Source organism: Symphalangus syndactylus, chromosome 3 (genome assembly GCF_028878055.3).
Source record: "Symphalangus syndactylus isolate Jambi chromosome 3, NHGRI_mSymSyn1-v2.1_pri, whole genome shotgun sequence".
Classification (NCBI taxonomy): domain Eukaryota; kingdom Metazoa; phylum Chordata; class Mammalia; order Primates; family Hylobatidae; genus Symphalangus; species Symphalangus syndactylus.
Window position 1 is genome coordinate 40,649,892 of NC_072425.2, and position 18,301 is coordinate 40,668,192.

Below are 18,301 nucleotides of genomic sequence, written 5' to 3' on the forward strand. Positions count from 1 at the left end.
CTACAACCACTGATCCTATTCAATTCATATGTAAATACACTCAGTTAATACACTTAATTTGTGGTGGGTTAATTCTTGTGTTCAGACCAACCTGTGTTTTCTCATACGGTAAACCTTTAATAATGACAATAGTAATAATAGCTTGCTTATACTCTTTCTCACTCTGTCTCCTCTCCCCCACATGTAAATGTATGATGTATGTGTGTATATATATACCACTATGTGCCAGGCAGTGTTTTAAGAATTTTTAAAGAATTTTACACTTTATTGAACACTCATAACCACGCTTTGGGTCAGACACTATTGTTATCTCCATTCTATAGATGAGGAAATTGAGCAATAGAGGTTCCAAAACTTGACCAAGGTCATGTACTTAATAAGCACAAAGTAAGGATTTAACTCCAGGCCGTCTATCCCTGGAGTTTGTGCTTTTAGCCACTATGCTATTCTGCTTCTATAAATGCTTTACAAAATCTTAATGGACCTCATAAACATACTCTACCAATGCATTTCTGCCTTGGTGTATGCATTGATGTCTATTTCATGTATGGAATAGTCCATCTGTTTTTACACATATAATATAAAAGTTATATGGTGTATGTACATTTTTTCTAAAAAGAAACTCATTCAAGTAGTAATAAATAAGGAATAACTATTTAAATTTATTGATTAGATTCTATTTACCGTACTGTCAACCTCAAATTTTTGTTTGACCTGAAATCTTATTTATTAGAGTTGCCATTGTTGGCTACTACATAACAAACTTGTATTTAAAAAGTTTGGTAGAAAAATAACTTATGGCTGGCATTCAGTCCTAAAACTGTTATTTTAAGGAAGTGCTTCTCAAAATATTCTGCATATAAATCTCCAGGGGATAATATTAAAATTCAATTTCTGGTTTGGGTTGGGGCCCATGATTCTGAATTTTTATCAAGTAGCAAGTATCTTTTGATATAGTACACAAAGACTTTCATGTTAACCTGTAAGTGATTATCTACCTAAGGGCATCCTTTAGAATCTCCTTGGGCTTTACTTTGCCTGGGCACAGTTGATTGACTTTTAGGTTCTAATACAGAAGAGTGACTGAAATGAATCACATTGGATTTCATGGCAAGGGTCCTTCTTGAGTCACTATTTCCTCATGATGCCTCCTATAACCACTGATCCTATTCAATTCATATGTAAATTTTTTTCTGTATCCTTCATCATCCATTTTTCCAGTCGGCATTAACTAAGCACTTACTATGTGCTAGGCTGGTCCTTTTCTTGAAGAAGTTCTCATTCTTAAGGGAGGGGTATGGGGAGAGTAAATTCAGACATGTAAGATAAAAATGGCAAAATAAGTATTTTTGGTTTTACAATAGAAGTTCAAGGGCACAGACTGGGCACGGTGGTTCATGTCTGAAATCCTAACACTTCGGGAAGCCAAGGCAGGCAAATTGTTTGAGCCCAGGAGTTCAAGACCAGCCTGGCAACATGGCGAAGTCCCATCTTTACAAAAATCGCAAAAATTAGCCAGGTGTGGTGGCACATTCCTGTAGTTCCAGCTACTTTGGAGGCTGAGACAGGAGAATCACTTGAGTCCAGGAGGTCAAGGCTGCAGTGAGCCGTGCTCACATCACTGCACTCCAGCCTGGATGACAGAATGAGACCCTGTCTCAATTAAAAAAGAAAGAAAGGGAAGTTTGAGGGTACAAAGAAAGTGATACAAAGAAACTTCTAACAGCTTGACAGTTGGGAAAATATAAAGTAAAACTTTGAAAAGATTGTGTCCCTTAAATGGATTCTAGAAAGTGTTCTCCAAACAACAGAGGAGCAAAGACTTTGCAAGCTAAGAAGTTAGCATGAACGTGGGCAATGGCCTGAGCTGATTCAGAAACTGACTTGCTACTGGTATTGTTGCATTTTAAATTAAAAAGAAAAAAAGCAAAGAATCTGCTACAGTAGAGACTGGGAAAGTATTGAAGGGTTAATCGGGGAGTGGTTGATCACTGCCTTGCATTTATGCACCTATTCTTCTGAATTATAAGTATATATAAACATTAAGTATATATGCATAATCCTCGTATCTCAAAATATGATTTTATATAATATTTAATATACAAAATATTTATAACATATTTGTTTGTTATGAAGCCTAATATAAAAATATACCTGTCAACCCGCTATGCAGCTTTATACTTTGAACACTACTGAAACTGCTGAAGCTGTGTTCAGATACTTTCTAATTTATGTTAATAAACCATATGCCAATGAGACAAAACTGCACGTGACAGCATTTCTATACAATGTTCTAAAATTTTACATTGGAGCACTTAATAATGTGACAAAATTTCTTATCAGTCCTTAGTTGTAAAATACTTCCAGTAGGTCGATAGTCACTTTGATGTGACTAACTTAATTAAATCAAAAATTGAAGATTTATAGCATATTCAAAATGGAAAGAAATCTAGAGATCCTCTAGCAGAGTGTTTCTAAGTCCAAATTGTGTTATAGGCCAGTAAACCACTTAAAATCCACTATAGACCCTAATAATGTGACAAAAAAGTCCAGATGAGTATGAAAGATGAGCCCAGTCAAAGCCACTGGCATGGAGAATGGTGAGGAAAGCTCAGATGCAAGGCAGTAGCATTGTTTTACAGAACATCAGATCAGTGGTTCAAAAAGGGCCTGAACAAATTACATTTAACTGAGGTGGTAACTGAATTGCAGAGAAGTTAGCTTATCCAATATCATACAGTTCAATAATACCAAACCAATTAGAGAAAATTTGTTTATTGAACAACAACATGGAAGACACTGGAGTAAGTGTTGTGATGGAGATGCATTTTGTTTTAAGACAAGGAAGTTATAATCTATTTTATTGGTAAGAGATGATGTGTGCAGATAACAGTGTGTTCCTGTGCAATATATATATATATATATGCAGGCAAATTACATAAATAAATGTGTAATACTAGAATGATAGAGCCGGGCACAGTGGCTCACACCTGTAATCCCAGCACTTTGGGAGGCCGAGGCGGGCGGATCACAAGGTCAGGAGATCGAGACCATCCTGGCTAACACGGTGAAACCCCGTCTCTACTAAATATACAAAAATTAGCTGGGCGTGGTGGCGGGTGCCTGTAGTCCCAGCTACTCCAGAGGCTGAGGCAGGAGAATGGCGTGAACCCAGGAGGCGGAGCTTGCAGTGAGCTGAGACTGCGCCACTGCACTCCAGCCTGGGTGACAGAGCTAGACTCCGTCTTAAAAAAAAAAAAAAATAATAGAATGACAGTAGCAGTGTGGATTATTACCTGGGGAAAGAGAGCCCAGAGTCAGGAAAAGAGAGCCCAGAACCAGGGAAAGAAGTTAGGAGGATACTGTAAGTGTTCCACTGTGCACAGGTGGAAAGCCTTCTCTAAAATGTATCTGTGGGGATTGATAAATTCTCATTAGTTAAAAAATGCACAATGAAAAGCTATAAGTATTAATAATTCATTCATTTTTATATTCACTCCTGACAATGACTTTCAAGTATCTTCAGACATCTCATTTCTCTTTACCTGCTTTTTATTAGACAGATAAAATATACCTCAAGGAGTATCACTCAGAGAGCACTAGGGAGTCAAGGACAGAGATAAAAACTCGCCCTGGACCTCCACGGTTTCAGCTGACTCACATGCCATAGAAGATATTGTGTGAACTGAGCCATATGTATTGAAAATCAGTCACCTGCCTACTCCCAGCTGGCTGAGATGAACCCTTTGGCATCAAAAGGACAATTCAGGGTGAACTTGGGAAAGAGGAATTGGTTTTTATTCTTATAAGTAAATAGAAGTGACCCTTTGGCACCTCATCCTGTACGATTATGTTAGTATTCTGGATTTTGAATGAAAAAGTGCTCTCAGTAGCAGAGAGGACTAGGTGTTTAACGGTTGTAAGTATTTCTGAGTTAGATTTGAAAAACTCGGTCAACCAGAAGAAGCTATAAAAACGCAAAGCATGGGTAGTTAGAACTACAGTTTTACTCTCAGCTCTGTTGCTTGTTATGATATAATCTCTTTGAAACGCATTTTCCTTGTTGAGAAGATGTGCGTAATTAAGCCAACCTTACTCACTTTTTGTAATAGTAAAACGACATAGTGTTTGTGAATGTGTTCACCAGAGGATGTGAAAGATAGATAAATAAAAATGGCAACAACAACTAAAAAGTAGGTAGTACCAGGTTGTGGTTTAAGATCATTTACTCAAGTTGAGTCCATGTAGGTGTGAGTTCAAACCACTAAATTTACTAGCTTTCCTCATTGATAAAATGTGGATGAAAGTACTGCCTCATAGAATTTGTATGTGTGTGTGTGTATATCATAAATAGTAAACTTTCAATATTTGTTATTGTTATCATTAAATATATATTCCCATCCGTGAAATGATGTTTCCATATTTAAGGATATGACATTTTTGATTCATTAGAAAATTCATTTGACTCTTTAATCAGTCTTGACATCTTTGAGATAGACTGGAATTTAGAAAACATCCAGTCAAACTTTTCACATTATTGGAATCCAGCCAAGCATGAACACTTCTAAGGATGAGAATTCCTTTTCTCTGTTGGCCCCTTTCCCACTCTTAAAGGAACCATATGACTAGTCTAATAGGAAAGGCTTTCTTTGATTAAGCAGAATCACCTTCCTGAAACTTTACCCTTAAAAGAAGCCAGATTTGCTCTCCAAATTATTTAGAAAAATACACTTTCCTAGAGAACAATCATTTGTGTATTTGAAGACATTGATATGTCTACTTTGCTTTTCTCTACCAAGAGAAATTCTCTACATCTTCGAATGCAGCCTAGCATTACTGGCTCATAAGTATACTTTTGACTACAATAACAGTTTTACTTTCTTTTTTATAAACTGCTGCTAAATTGTAGTGTTCTGAACTACTATAATTGATTTCCTATTTTTTCTAATTTCAGGGCTTTGCATATATTTCCATGAGTCTCTACCATGAAGGGTTTAGCTAATGGTTGTTAGTAGAAAACTCACCTAATTTGATAAGAGGTTACATACCAAAAAAAGGAAATATGGCAATGTTTACAGCTAAATTTACTGGAACACATATATTTCTGTTACATGCGTTTTCTAAGATTTCTTTAGAAACGTCTTTGTTCTTTTCCAAAAGTTAAGAAAGTAAATAAAATACTGTTTAAATATAACCAATTTGAATTTTGAGTCCTGTGCTAACTTTAGGTGCTTTGTGACTGCTGTAGACTCAGCCTGGTTTCATGCCTGTTTACAACGTGGCATCAGCTTCCCTTCTCAGCGTATCTCTCAGCATTTTCCAGCTATATTAGAAATGCAGTTCTAGAAAATTTCATTTTTCTTCCTTTTCTTCAAGTCTTTCCTTTTTCTTGATAGCCCTTGCCAATAAATTCACCTGGTAAACTCCTACTCACTCTTTAGGACCATACCCATATATGACTTCCAAAAAGTCTTCAGAAACTTCCCCAAGACAATTATTGCTCCCTGTTCATTCTCTAACAGACTTCCATTGTGCCAATTCCCAGTGCCTTGCTTGATTGAAAGTAAATAAAATCCTGATTTAATAAAGAAGGCATACAGCAAATGTACTGACACAATACTTAGGGAGGGTTAAAATAATACAACCACATAAAAGATAGAATGACAGCTCAGGTTCTAGAAGATCCAAGTCCTACTTCCAAGACTCTCTTTACCTGACTTGTCTCACTTTACTCTGTTAGCTTTCTCCTGTCTTACCTCAAACTGACTTTCTCATATTGAGAAATACAGCTCTTGATAGTATTAGGTTGGTGCAAAAGTAATTTTTGTCATTACTTTTAATGGCAAAAACTGCAAATACTTTTGCACCAACTTAATATCTAAACTTTAAATTTCTCACCATGTGCTAACAGGGAAAAAGAATGACCCTTTTGCTCAGAACCAGTTTGAGAAATACCGGGGAAATACTATATTGTGTGGCCAGAGGGGCAAAATACTGATTAGCTTGGCTTAATCACCATCACTGAGCCATGGTACTATAGATGGAGAGTCAGAGTTATCTAAAAGAAAAAAAAGTGGCATCTGATGAAGACATCTGGATGTCAGGGCATGTGGAGGTGCAGTTTTTGAGAGAGGGTGATCATAAAAGGTATGCCAAAAATTCCATAAATGCTCATTTTTACCTATTTATTTACATCTGTTTTGCTAACTAGGCTGTGAAATACTTTAAGGCAATGCCTATACCTTAAGACAATGACCCTGCCTTTATTTTCCAGGGACTAAAAATGCATTAGGTCTAAAACTTCATAGACCTCAATAGATATTAATATTTTTTAAACAACTGATATGATCTGGCTCTGTGTCCCCATCCAAATTTTATCTTGAATTGTAATCCAAATTGTAATCCAAATTGTAATTCCCACATGTTGGGGGAGGGACCTTGTGGGAGGTGAATATATCATGGGGGCAGTGCCCCCATGCTGTTCTCATGACGGTGAGTGAGTTCTCATGAGATCTGATGGTGTTATAAGGGACATTCCCCACCTTTGCTCTGCACTTCTCTCTCCTGCAGCCATGTGAAGAAGGATGTGTTTGCTTCCCCTTCTGCCATGATTGTAAGTTTCCTGAGGCCTCCCCAGGCATGCTGAATTGTGAGTCAATTAAACCTCTTTCCTTGATAAATTATCCAATCTCAGGCAGTTCTTTATAGCAGTGTGAGAACAAACTAATACAATAACATATGTGTTTAGTAACATACTTATGAATAATTTGTGTTAGGAAACTTATACTTTTATTGTTAGTATAATCTTCAGGGTGTTCAGAACTTTGAACAGTCAATCTTTACAGTTAAATCTAGGAACAAAAAATAAATCAAATATTTTAATAATTGATTTCATAAGAAAAAAGTAGGGAGAAATATTTACATATATGACCAATTTAATGATTTGCATTTGTCTCCAAAGTTAACTTTGAATTTAATAACCAGGCTTTTACTTTCAGTTATAAAGCGATGTGATAAATCTTTTCAGTAATGTTTTTAGATTACATTCATACTCTTTGAATGTATGAATAACTAGCTTGGTGGCTAGTTTAGTAGACTGATACGACTTTTAAAACAATTTGCACCTATGTTTCTGATAGTATTTCTCTTTTGTATTCTTTCATGACCCAATGAATATTCTGAAGATTCAAATGCTGTTTTTGGTGGATTTGCCTCCTGCAGGAGGGTGCACACTCAGACCACTCATCTGTCTTATATCATCCAGATTGCCCAATTCATCACTGACGTCCTCTGTGGTGTGTATGTCTAAATAATGGCATTTGGTTTTTCTGTGCCTAACTGCTCTGGTTCTTCCAGCTCTAGGAAATGTAGTTTCTTGCTTTATCTCCTGTTTACTTGGGGATCTGTGTTTCTGGAGCTGTAGGCATGTGGGACTGTTACAGCATCTTCCTGCTTGGGAAGCACCTTCACTTTTAGAAGGACACTTGCATCTCTTCCCAGCAGTTGAAGAAAGCTTCATGTATTGGACTGTGGTTGAAGATGGCCTCCCATAGTCTGATTCATTGCCATGGGCATGCTTTTCTTTTGAGGGCTCACAGCATATATTCTGGGTGAAGTGTTCACTTCTGTGACTTCCTCTCAGAGAGAGATTACTCGATTCTCTGCTTACCGATCTCTTTCTAGATCCAACACACCAGGATTTGGATCTGTGAGTATTGGACCTTGATCGTCTTTGGATTCTTCTCCTGGAGTGTGAACCAATTTCTACAAATTGGGAGGGTTGTCTACACTTCATCCTCTTTTTTCTGAAAGAACTCAGTTTCCTGTCATCTCTCTTAGGAGAAAAGGCATTTTCTGAAATGCAACTCCAAGAGGGGTCTCTCTCTCTCTGGATTTGCAACTTTTCAAGGATCTTTCTCTGGACAATCTTTGAAAGGTCTTTGGTGAAGAATCTGAGTGTTTGTTATTTTCTTCTTCTTTTTTCTGAAAGTTTATCTTCTGGCCAAGGCTCAAACCCTTTCTTTCTCTTAAACTATATTTCTGTGGTTGCACCTGATTAGAAATTGCTGGGGTACTGAAGGTGTGTGCAATTGTGTCACCCTTTCCCAGATCGTGGACATGATCAGGAAACAACTTTATCCCTTCTGTCTTTTTCTCTTGAACATTTTTTTTGCAATTCAGTAAGCCTGGGCACCTTTCCCTTGGAGTAGCCCACTTCTGGAGTATATTATTCATAGAAATGATGCTTTTGTGGTCACCTGATTCTGCTTTGTCGTCGATTCCACCACAGGTTTTGCTTACTGTTTTATCACAGACTGGTGGGATTTCAGATTTCTTCAAGGAAGGGTTACCATTTGGAAACTGTTTCAAGCCTGACACGGGCCTCTCCTCTTTATTCCATTGACCCTGGGTATTTTTAGACTGCTTTGTATTATGTTGAGATATCAGTAGAGTGTGATCCTTAGGCAGAGGTGAAACAGGAGCTGATACAAGGGGCTTCTTGTTTACACATGGTGAAGCAGGAGAGCATTGACAGATGGCTCGCTGGTCATAGGTCTCCATGTTGTAAGGTGAATGAACAAAACTAATAAACTCATGTAGGAAATGGTGTGTGTGTTGTAAGAGATAAGGTTCCAGGAGGTGAATGAAGGACTCACTCACTGTCCAAGTCACATTCTGTCATGTGATGGAGGATGGTCGTTAGGATGTTCTTCACTGTGTAGCCATAATATCCAAAAACAGCTGTTAGTTCCCGTGTCAGCCAGGGAACCAGCAAGTGTAGGCAACCAGGGTTTCTTTTAAAATAATTAGCTGTAAAGTGCTTTTGAGGTTTATAGCCTCGAATATGCGTCACCCAAATTCCAGAATAATACAGAGCTCTTCTGAACTTCATAACCACCTGATCTCTAAAGTAGCTCAGGGACATGGAGTTTGGTTGGAACTTCCCACTATCCCCAAACTCCCTCAGTAACTCATGGATAGTCCACTCTCTCAATGGTTTGATTTTCCTTTTGATATCCTCAAGGCTCAAGATTAGATGATCATTTTGAGAAGACTCCACATAGCTTTCCTCATCTGAGGGAAGAACTGCTGAATCTTCTTTGTTACCACTCTCTGTCTTGGTGGGACAACACTGAGAAGGAAAGCACTGCATGCTAGAAGAAAGCATGGATTTCTTCCTTGATCTTGAATGTAAAGAGCCATTACCACTCTCGTTGGAACAGGGGTTCCAATCAGACTCATTCTGAGGACCCTCCCAACAATTAGGACACTCACAGTCAGATGAGAGATCTAATGACATTGCTGTTATATTGGATTATATTTCACAGTTGAATATGAGAAAAATTGGCTCAAATCAATTCCTCACTTGCCATGAAAAATGTCTTTTAAAAGCACTCCATTCATGTTTTCATAATACATTTTATCTCCATGGAATAAATGCTAGAATAAAGTTAAGAAACAAACTATTCCTCAGAGTAATAATAATATACTCATAAAACCCAATGTAGATAAGGCAATGGGGATACAGGCATAGATTTTCTTTTTCTCTCTCAAATTAGTTGTTGCAAACTCTGAACAGCAAATTAGAAATAAACATCAAAATTTAAGTACCATATTATTTGACTTAGCAATTCTAATTCTATAAATTTAATCTAGCTGTTGGAACCATAAATATATGTAACTAATATATATATGTGTGTGTGTGTGTATATATATATATATAGACTTTGTTTTTGTAATAACAAGAAACTGAAAACAACTTAAATATCCATCAGTAGAGGACTTGTTAAATAAATGATATTTCATTCATAGTATTTAATATTATGCAGCCATTCAAAACATGAGGCAAAGTACATGTTAATATAAGAAGATTGCTGAATACATTTTTTTCTTTTTTTTATTATACTTTAAGTTTTAGGGTACATGTGCACAATGTGCAGGTTTGTTACATATGTATACATGTGCCATGTTGGTGTGCAGCACCCATTAACTCGTCATTTAGCATTAGGTATATCTCCTAATGCTATTACATTTTTAAGTGAAAAAGTTTATATAGAAGTATGAAAGACTGTTATAAACTCTTAAACAGTAAGCATTAATTTCTGTTAGTATTGTGAACTCGAAACATGAAAAATTTTTCTATTAGGAATAACAAAATAATGCTAGCTATAATAATTATGTATATATACGCACACATATATGTGAGTGTGTGTGTGAAAGTGTGTGTGTGCGTGCATGTACATTAAAGAACCAGAGATAAATAGGAATCCAGAAAAGGAAGTGAGTTCTAATACTGCTAGTTACCCATATCTGGTGTTCTTGAGCTTTAATTCCAATAGAACTGATAGTTGTAGATGATCAGAGACAAAGAATGGACTCTGTTGAGGGATAAATATTTAATAGGAAACCCCTCCCTAAATCTGTGTATCCAAATGTTTACAGCCTCACAAAAAGGCGAATTTGAAAAAAAAAAAACCACCCCACAAAAGAGTCAACAAGAAATCTTAGAACAGCTGTAACTAGAAACAAGTAAGTGTGTTTGCAGACTAAATTTAAACAATCAGTTTTCTTAAAAATCTCAAGGGGATAATTTATTTTGAGTTCCATACTGATCCCAGGCAACTGGTATCAGCAAACCGAAATTTTCTCTGGAGGAATGCAGCTTAAACCCAGGTCTCATGACACATTTCCCATAAATTAGTTCACAATCAAAAATCACCACCAACAAAAAAAATTGGTCATCATATGCATTAGTCCACAGAAATAACAGAGAGCAAATTTGGCTCCTAAAAGAATTGCAAAATGTTACACTGAATATGTTCAAACAAATAAAGGTGTTTTGAAAGTGTTACCAAAAAAGAGTGTATAAAACATGACATAAGGGATTTCAAACATAACCAGATAGGATTTCAAGAAATAAAAATATAAATATTGAAATTTTAAAATGAATGGATGAAATAAACACAAAATAGACATAGATGAAGAGAGTTATTAGTGTATTAAGATGCAGACCTGAAAGAATGCATAGAATGCATCACAGAGAGAAAAAGAGATGGAAATTTGGAAGATAAAGATGACTTTTAATTCAGACTGTTTAAGATTTTTAGGAAATAATAGAGAAAATGAAGGAAAGATGATATTCAAACAGATCTATTTAACAGCTTTCTGGAATGTGTAAAATATGTAAATCATCAGTTTCAGATTATGATAAATTCCAAGTATAATAACTAAAAAGAAATCCCCTCTAAAATAGATCAAAGTAAAACTGTTGTACACCAAAGATGAAGTGACTGCCCAGTTGTAATCATATAAATCAAACAAAAAAAGAATATATCTCCAAAGTACTGATTAAAGCAAACTTATCTTCCTGGAAATATATATCCAATGAAAGTGCCTTTCAAGGATTAGGTCAAAATTGGAATTTTGAGAGAAAGACATTTGTGAGAAACTAAACCCCAAAAAAGTTAAAGACCAACCAACCCTTTCTAAAAGAACATATGAAAGATGTAGTTCAGAAGGAAAATTATACAAAAATGACTATGGAAGGAATTGATGAGATGAAATGCAAAATGATAAACAAAAATGGTAAACATATGGATCAATCTAAGCAAGACATGTATAAAACAATATTATAAATGTCTATATTGTTGGGATTAAAACAAAAATAAAGCTCTAATATGAAAAAAATAAAAGTTGGAAAGTGAGTAATTGGACTCAAAACATTTTAAAGTTTTTGTTTTATTATGAAGAAAGCTTAAGATATGTATTAAATTTAGACAGTAAAATATGTACATTAAAATGTCTACAAAACCACTAAAATAATAGAAATGGGCTATATTCAAACTTGTAATAAGGAGAGACAGTGGAATTAAAGAGGAAAACATCAATGAAATTCAATATAAAATAAAATAAGCAAATTGAATGATGAATAAAATAGAATTTCATATGTAAATTTTAAAATAATAAATGTAAAATTTAAATGGACATTCTTATGGGGCAAAACAATTTGTAAAGAAAGCAATGGAAATGACGAACCCTGAAATGAAGACAGTGTTTCCCACCAGGTGTTAGGGAGATAAATGCCATCAAGAAGAGAAATGCAGAGGTCTTCAAAGGTGGTAGATGTGTTCTATTCCTTAGTCAAGGGGGTGGGTATTATGCATTTACTTCATTGTTACTATTTAAAACTTATATATGTTACAAATCTTTTGTATTATTTAATATTTAATTAAATTTTTAATTCAAGAAGGATATACACAGCATAAGTTTGAGTATACACAGACAATTTCCGGACAGCTATACAAAAGATGCCAATATAGATATAGGTGGTTGAATTTGAGGTAAGGACAGGAAAACAAAGCTTACAAATAGTTTTCAACTTATACTCACAATATAATTTTTAAAACCATTCACACGTATTTTTTTCCTAATTAAAAAACTAGCTAAAAATAAAATCATGTATCACATAAAATACATCTTGAAATCTTAGTCTACACATTTTGAGCATTTTGGGCTGGCATGTCTGATGAAAAATTGCTCACATTTTTATATAATTAATATTTTTCATTTAGTGTGACTTCTCATTATCTGTGACATTTTTCCATGATGTAATCTACTTCTAGTTTTTTATTTTTATTTTTATTTTTTGAGACGGAGTCTCACTCTTTCACCTAGGCTGGAGTGCAGTGGCACCATCTTGGCTCACTGCATCCCCTGCCTCCCAGGTTCAAGCGATTCTCCTGCCTCTACCTCATGAGTAGCTGGGATTATAGGCGCCTGCCACCATGCCCGGCTAATTTTTGTATTTTTAGTAGAGACAGGGTTTCACCATGTTGGCCAGGCTGTTCTCGAACTCCTGACCTCAAGCGATCTGCCTGCCTCGGCCTTCCAAAGTGCTGAGATCGCAGGTGTGAGCCACCACACCTGGAAAACTTCTAGTTTTTAAACTAATAGAATACTAGAGTTGGAAAGAACTTCAGAGATCATATTGTGTAGTAGTTTTCAAGGCTTTTGAAGGCAAAGAACTCTTGTAATAAAATCATACTGTGCGACATGTTAAACATAACTCAGTCCTATCTCTAGCTCCCAACTTCCTCAGCACTGCCCACCTCACCCCATGCATGGTTCTCCAATACAGCTCCACTAAATTATTAGGGTCGCCATGGAGTTTAGGTTTACAAAACTCTTGTCTACTTCACATCTAACTAGTGCAGAAATCTCTTATATAACCCCATGGCAGATTGTTACCTGGTTTCTGTTCCAATTCTTCCTCACAACTTTAGGTATTCTTAGACATGGTTCATTCCATTTCACTGCAGCTTGGTCTGGGGAGAAAGAAGTTTTTCTTGCCGCTAGCTAAAAATCTTTTGTTATATAACTTCAAATTACTAGCCCAAACGGTGTCCTGGCTCTAATTTCTCATTCTTCTCCCTAGCCACACTAATCCCTTCCACCAAACTATGAGAGCCTCTCACATGTGAAGGCAGTTACCTTATGGCCCCACACAACACAACCCTCTGACCCTAGCAACTGGGGTCTCTGTCCTGGCCTCCTCAGTTTGGAACTACCTTAGGACCTCTTCCATCTGTGCCCTTTCACAGAGGGGAGGAGCTGATGAAACCAAAAGTTTAGGCTATCTGTACTACCTCTTTCCCATAGATGGTCCTTCTGTTTTCTAGAACTCCTAAATTTCTTGCCTAAACAGTCCTTCTACGGCCTGCACTAACCACATTCTAGGTCAATCCTCAAGGGCAGACCACATGGCCAACATTTACAAACCCAGACTAGAGAGGTGGACATGAGGTAAGTGGATGGAATTTGTCAATGGAGACTGGAGTGCAAGAAGCTACTTATGATGCTAGATATAAAAGAGACAGGATGCAGATAATGAGGTTTTCCATTTGTACTTTTACCTCACCCCCCACAAATATTAAGAGCAAGCCTACTCTCAAAACTTTTATTTTTCCAATATTTTCATTTCTACTGCCTTCAAGTTCATTTTTATGATAGCTAATCCAATTCCTGCTAATAATAGGTTGCCAAATTAAAAATAGCCTGTGTCTAGATCCCTCCAAGTTAAACAGTTTTAGTGAATTATTAATTTTTAAGCAAATATAGCCAAGCTGATTGCCTAACTTCCATCCCTTCCGTTAACGTTTCAAGCCATCCTTTCCAGAGGTAATGCTTTCACCAAGTCTTCATTCACTTTGAAAGTAAAAATGACAGAAATTACATTATTTGGCAAATTTACCTCATGGAGGATTTGGAGGTATCCACGGTCATTTGAGCCTTAGCTTGCTGGGTTAATTTGGTTGTAGTGGATCACCTCTGTTTTGTTTCCCTTAGAGAGAGAATTTAGAACACAGGGCAAGTTCTGCTATGGTCTAGGCACAGAGAGAGCTCTAAGATTTCCATGAAGCTTGGCATATTTTGTTTCCCAGCACTGTCCCAAGTGCCTTTAAGATGCAATCCTGAATAAAATGGGATTCAAATCCATGACTTAGAGGTTGCCAGAACTCTTTGTTTTAGTAGACCAATCAGAGCCAATGTTCTAACAAGTAGTCTGATTCAGAAGACAGCAACAGTGCTTGGTGGAATATCACTTTTCCTGATGAATGAATTCTCCAAAGTAAAAGTTGCTGGTGTCCTATTAATATTTGAATTCAAATTATTTAATAAGAAAATTGTCACTTTCTCTTTAAATGAAAGATACGAATAAACCTGTTAGCATGTATGCGAGGTGGGTTAATCAACATCTTGGCTGTTTGTGTACCAACATTTTGGACTCAGAATGATACAAATTTGTTGATTATTTTTTCAGGGGCTTTACTTATCCATGGCTAAGTACCAGTTAATACAAAAAACACAATTGGAAGGTCACTCAAAATAGAACATTTTTCTTTTCTGTTGCTTTTATGACTGATAAGCTCCCTTGAAGTTTAGTCATGCTTACCCAAGTTATTCAACCTCAGATCCAGAACAAAACCAATTTAGCTCACAGGATATCTGGAGGGATTATATGAGCTACTCTGTGTTAGTGCTTGGCATCTAACAACAGTTCAATAGAACAGACATTTTAATGTTATTTTTAGTGTGCTTCATTGAGAATGCCCAAGACAGTACATCATCTTTTATAAAAATTGTGTTTTGTGTGATTTTTTTTAACCCAAAATTGATACCAATTCTGCTACGCCTGTAGCTTTCAGGCAAAATAGAACCACATATCTTCATACCTATGTCAGCAGTATGTAGGGGAAAGAACAGTACAGAAATGAGTTTTTGTTCTAGCAGTACCCCCAGCACATACACGTATGCTCCCTGAATCTCAGCTTGCTTATCTGTGAAATGAAGCTTATAGAAAGGTTCAGGCCAGGAGCAGTGGCTCACGCCTGTAATCCCAGCACTTTGGGAGGCCAAGGCGGGTGGATCACGAGGTCAGGATTTCGAGACCAGCCTGGCCAAGATAGTGAAACCCCATCTCTACTCAAAAAAAAAAAAAAATACTGCGTGTTGGCGGGTGCCTGTAGTCCTAGCTACTCAGGAGGCTGAGGCAGGGAATTGCTTGAACCCAGGAGGCAGAGGTTGCAGTGAGCCGAGACCTCGCCACTGCACTCCAGCCTAGGTGACAGAGCGAGACTCTGTCTCAAAAAAAAAAAAAACCAGAAAGATTCAAACAAGATAATAAGTGGTAAAAATACTCTGTAAAATACAATACTCATTAGTAATAAAGTGCATTCAGGAAATAGTCCCCTGTAGACAGTGCCTAGCACAGTAAAAAATACTCAGTAAATATCTGTCGAAGAAAGAAGGAGTGAGTAGGGAGGGAGCCAAGATGACCAAATAGGAACAGCTCTGGTCTACAGCTCCCAGTGTGAGCAATGCAGAAGACGGGTGATTTCTGCATTTCCATCTGAGGTACCCGGTTCATCTCACTAGGGAGTGCCAGACAGTGGGTGCAGGACAGTGGGTGCAGCGTACCATGCACAAGCCAAAGCAGGGTGAGGCATTGCCTTACTCGGGAAGTGCAAGGGGTCAGGGAGTTCCCTTTCCCAGTCAAAGAAAGGGATGACAGAGGGCACCTGGAAATTCAGGTCACTCCCACCCTAATACTGTGCTTTTCCGACGGGCTGAAAAAACGGCACACCAGGAGATTATATCCTGCACCTGGCTCGGAGGGTCCTACGCCCACGGAATCTCGCTGATTGCTAGCACAGCAGTCTGAGATCAAACTGCAAGGCAGCAGCAAGGCTAGGGGAAGGGCGCCCACCATTGTCCAGGGTTGCTTATGTAAACAAAGCAGCCAGGAAGCTCAAACTGGGTGGAGCCCATCACAGCTCAAGGAGGCCTCCCTGCCTCTGTAGGCTCCACCTCTGGGGTCAGGGCAAAGACAAACAAAAAGTCAGCAGTAACCTCTGCAGACTTAAATGTCCCATCTGACAGCTTTGAAGAGAGTAGTGGTTCTCCCAGCATGCAGCTGGAGATCTGAGAACGGGCAGACTGCCTCCTCAAGTGCGTCTCTGACCCCTGATGCCCGAGCAGCCTAACTGGGAGGCACCCCCAAGCAGGGGCAGACTGACACCTCACATGGCCAGGTACTCCTCTGAGACAAAACTTCCAGAGGAATGATCAGGCAGCAGCATTCGCGGTTCATGAAAATCCACTGTTCTGCACCCTCCACTGCTGATACCCAGGCAAACAGGGTCTGGAGTGGACCTCTAGCAAACTCCAACAGACCTGCAGCTGAGGGCCCCATCTGTTAGAAGGAAAACTAACAAACAGAAAGGACATCCACACCAAAAACCCATCTGTACATCACCATCATCAAAGACCAAAAGTAGATAAAACCACAAAGATGGGGAAAAAACAGAGCAGAAAAACTGAAAATTCTAAAAACAGAGTGCCTCTCCTCCTCCAAAGGAACGCAGTTCATCACCAGCAATGGAACAAAGCTAGACGGAGAATGACTTCGACGAGTTGAGAGAAGAAGGCTTCAGAAAATCAAACTACTCTGAGCTACAGGAAGAAATTCAAACCAAAGGCAAAGAAGTTAAAAACTTTGAAAAAAATTTAGATGGATATATAACTAGAATAACCAATACAGAGAAGTGCTTAAAGGAGATGATGGAGCTGAAAGCCAAGGCTCGAGAACTACATGAAGAATGCAGAAGCCTCAGGAGCCGATGCAATCAACTGGAAGAAAGGGTATCAGTGATGGAAGATGAAATGAATGAAATGAAGTGAGAAGGGAAGTTTACAGAAAAAAGAATAAAAAGAAACGAACAAAGCCTCCAAGAAATATGGGACTATGTGAAAAGACCAAATCTACGTCTGATTGGTGTACCTGAAAGTGACGGGGAGAATGGAACCAAGTTGGAAAACACTCTGCAGGATATTATCCAGGAGAACTTCCCCAATCTAGCAAGGCAGGCCAACATTCAGATTCAGGAAATACAGAGAACACCACAAAGATACTCCTCGAGAAGAGCAACTCCAAGACACATAATTGTCAGATTCACCAAAGTTGAAATGAAGGAAAAAATGTTAAGAGCAGCCAGAGAGAAAGGTCAGGTTACCCACAAAGGGAAGCCCATCAGACTAACAGCGGATCTCCCGGCAGAAACTCTACAAGCCAGAAGAGAGTGGGGGCCGATATTCAACATTCTTAAAGAAAAGAATGCCCTCTCTCACCACTCCTATTCAGCATAGTGTTGGAAGTTCTGGCCAGGGCAATCAGGCAGGAGAAGGAAATAAAGGGTATTCAGTTAGGAAAAGAGGAAGTCAAACTGTCCCTGTTTGCAGATGACATGATTGTATATCTAGAAAACCCCATTATATCAGCCCAAAATCTCCTTAAGCTGATAAGCAACTTCAGCAAAGTCTCAGGATAGGAAATCAATGTACAAAAATCACAAGCATTCTTATACACCAATAACAGACAAATGAGAGCCAAATTATGAGTGAACTCCCATTCACAATTGCTTCAAAGAGAATAAAATACCTAGGAATCCAACTTACAAGGGATGTGAAGGACCTCTTCAAGGAGAACTACAAACCACTGCTCAATGAAATAAAAGAGGATACAAACAAATGGAAGAACATTCCATGCTCATGGGTTGGAAGAATCAATATCGTGAAAATGGCCATACTGCCCAAGGTAATTTATAGATTCAATGCCATCCCCATCCAGCTACCAATGACTTTCTTCACAGAATTGGAAAAAACTACTTTAAAGTTCATATGGAACCAAAAAAGAGCCCGCATTGCTAAGTCAATCCTAAGCCAAAAGAACAAAGCTGGAGGC

General features: G+C 37.8%; 1 protein-coding gene and 1 long non-coding RNA gene across 2 annotated transcripts in view; one reads left to right on the top strand and one right to left on the bottom strand.

Moving 5' to 3' along the window:
* LOC129478477 (uncharacterized) overlaps nt 1-18,301 on the top strand; it is a 363,400-nt gene that overhangs the window by 193,721 nt on the left and 151,378 nt on the right. The gene's annotated exons all lie outside the window — the stretch shown is intronic.
* On the bottom strand, nt 6,924-9,301 carry LOC129479072 (E3 ubiquitin-protein ligase Topors-like). Its single transcript, XM_055271620.2, is given in 3 exon segments — nt 6,924-7,888; nt 7,891-8,658; nt 8,660-9,301. Coding segments are annotated over 3 exon segments (2,112 nt in total). The 3' UTR covers nt 6,924-7,186.